Source organism: Charadrius vociferus, unplaced genomic scaffold, assembly GCF_000708025.1.
Source record: "Charadrius vociferus isolate BGI_N301 unplaced genomic scaffold, ASM70802v2 scaffold1040, whole genome shotgun sequence".
Lineage (NCBI taxonomy): Eukaryota > Metazoa > Chordata > Aves > Charadriiformes > Charadriidae > Charadrius > Charadrius vociferus.
The window spans coordinates 55270-57590 of record NW_009646616.1 but is presented as its reverse complement, the minus strand read 5'-3'; the positions used below and the strand labels follow the sequence as shown (position 1 = coordinate 57590).

The 2321-nt window shown below is 63.3% G+C and overlaps 1 protein-coding gene across 1 annotated transcript in view; it reads right to left on the bottom strand.

Moving 5' to 3' along the window:
- FAM129B (family with sequence similarity 129, member B) overlaps window positions 1-2321 on the bottom strand; it is a gene marked incomplete at its 5' end in the record, with an annotated part of 13566 nt that overhangs the window by 6228 nt on the left and 5017 nt on the right. Inside the window, one exon of the mRNA XM_009887973.1 lies at window positions 1-44. Within this exon, the coding sequence (XP_009886275.1) occupies window positions 1-44 (44 nt within the window). The remainder of the gene's footprint in view (window positions 45-2321) is intronic.

Below are 2321 nucleotides of genomic sequence, written 5' to 3'. Positions count from 1 at the left end.
GTCCGTGAAGGCTGGAGCCTCCACTTTGGAGTCCTCGGAGATCCCTGGGGAGGGGATAGTGGTGGGGGGGCAAGGAGTGAGCGGCCCGGCACGGGGAGCGAGGGGCAGCTTGCAGCACCCAAGCCCATCTTTGCAGGGGGTCCCTTGCATCCCCCCCACCCTCGGACCCACCAGGGCTGTCGTCAGGACTGGGGGATCCCATCCCACGGCCCTGTCTTTAACTGGGGCGGGGGGCAAGTCTCCCAGACACACCAGTGGTTGGGGGACTCCCACTTTGTCCATGGATTTCCCCCCCCCCAGAGCCGGACAAAGGGCAGGGGCTGAGCGGGAGGAGGGGGCTCAGTGACCCCCGATGGTGCATGGGGACCCCAGGACTCAGCAAGGCCAACCGGCGCAGCAGGAGCCCGGGGGCAGCAAGCCCCGATGGTACCCGGGGACTTGGGGACTCGATGAGTCCCGACAGCACGGCGGGAGCAGGGGCTCAGCAGGACAGGGGGGTTAACAAGCAAACCCTGATGGTGCATGTGGGGCCGACAGGAGAGCTGGGGAGGGACTTTTTCCAAGGGCATGTGGTGACAGGACGAGGGGGAATGGCTTCAAACTGGAAGAGGGGAGATATAGATGAGATATTGGGAAGAAATTCTTTCCCGTGAGGGCGGTGAGCCCCTGGGGCAGGTTGCCCCGAGAAGCTGTGGCTGCCCCATCCCTGGAGGTGTTCAAGGCCAGGTTGGACGGGGCTTGGAGCAACCTGGGCTGGTGGGAGGTGTCCCTGCCCAGGGCAGGGGGTGGAACTGGGTGGTCTTCAAGGTCCCTTCCAACCCAAACCATTCTGTGATTCTATGGGGACCTGGGGGCTCGGCAAGCCCTGATGGCACAGCAGGGACTCAGCAGGATGGGGGTCTCAGTGACCCCCAACACTGCATGGGGGCTGATGAACCCACTAGCACCACCACATGGGGCAGTCGGGGGGGGTGGAGGAAGGGGGGGGCCCTGCAGGGAGCGACATAGCACAGGAGGAAGAGAAAAGCATCCGAGAAGCATCGGGGCTGAGTCAGAGCCCCGTCCCCGAGCCAGCTCCACTTTGGCTACCTCCGAGATGTCACTGCTGGGAGTCCCTACAGCATGGCACGAGGGGGGCTCCAACATCACCCCCACCCTCCCGCAGCACCCAGCAGGAGGAAGGACAGGGTGCTGGGTGCCCACAGTCACATGCCGGGAGGAGGAGGAGGAGGAGGGAATGGGGGCAGTGGACAGGCAGGACAGCCCTGGAGCCTGCTGGAGCACGTCCCAAACATGTCCCTGCCTCGTCCCAACCTCTCCAGGCGTCTGGCTGAGGAGGCGCCTGCCAGCCAGAGAGAAACACTCCTGGGAGTTGAACCCCCCCCCCCCCAGGGCGGGAGCTCCGGCGGGCGGGAGGTGGGATGGGAGCGAGCCCGGGTGGCTGGTGGTGGCTTCGCTCCGTGGCGAAGGGTTCCCCGGCAGTGCCACCCCGATCCCAGAGAGCATCCCCCCAGTGATGACAGCAGAGGGTCCCGTCCCATCCCTGGACTGCCCAGCGAGCCGGAGATGCAGCCAGGGGTGGTTTCTCCCTTGCCGGGAGGGACAACCCGGGTTAGCGAGTGGATCTCTTCCAACGCACGCAGATTTTTCTAAGATGATTACATTTAACCCCAAGCCTAAGCGGCTTTTCCTAAGAGGCGGCTTAATATACAGGGGGAAAAAAAAACAAAACAACAAACCGCTGAGAAAGTGAAGTCTGCCCCTTTCTGAGTGTGTGGAGGGAGCGGGAGCCAGAGCAGCGCTGAGCTTTCAGGGCTTCTCCATCCACAGCTCCCTCCAGCTCAGCATCACCTCCCGTGTGGGACAGTCTGGGACAGGCTCCAGCCCCCACCCCCAGAGCTGCTACGGCCAAACCTCATCCTCTAAATCTCGCAGAGCGCAGGGCAGGGTTTGTCCCCTGAGAAGCCACCTGGATCTGCCCCACCGGGACCACTCCTCCCTGGCTGAGCCTGGCTCCGACCGTGGGGTCCCATCCCCAGCCCTGCCCCCTGCCCAGGGACAAGCGGACAGGGCTGGGCACCAGAATGCCACTTCACAGGGCACAACTCAGAGGGTTGTGATCAGTGGCACGAAGTCTCGTTGGAGGCCTGTAACCAGTGGTGTCCCCCAGGGGTTGATACTCGGTCCAATTTTGTTCGATGTGTTCATTAATGACCTGGATTAGGGGACAGAGTGGATCCTCAGCAAGTTCGCTGATGATACCAAACTGGGAGGGGTGGCTGACGCTCCAGAGGGCCGCGCTGCCATCCAGCGTGACCTGG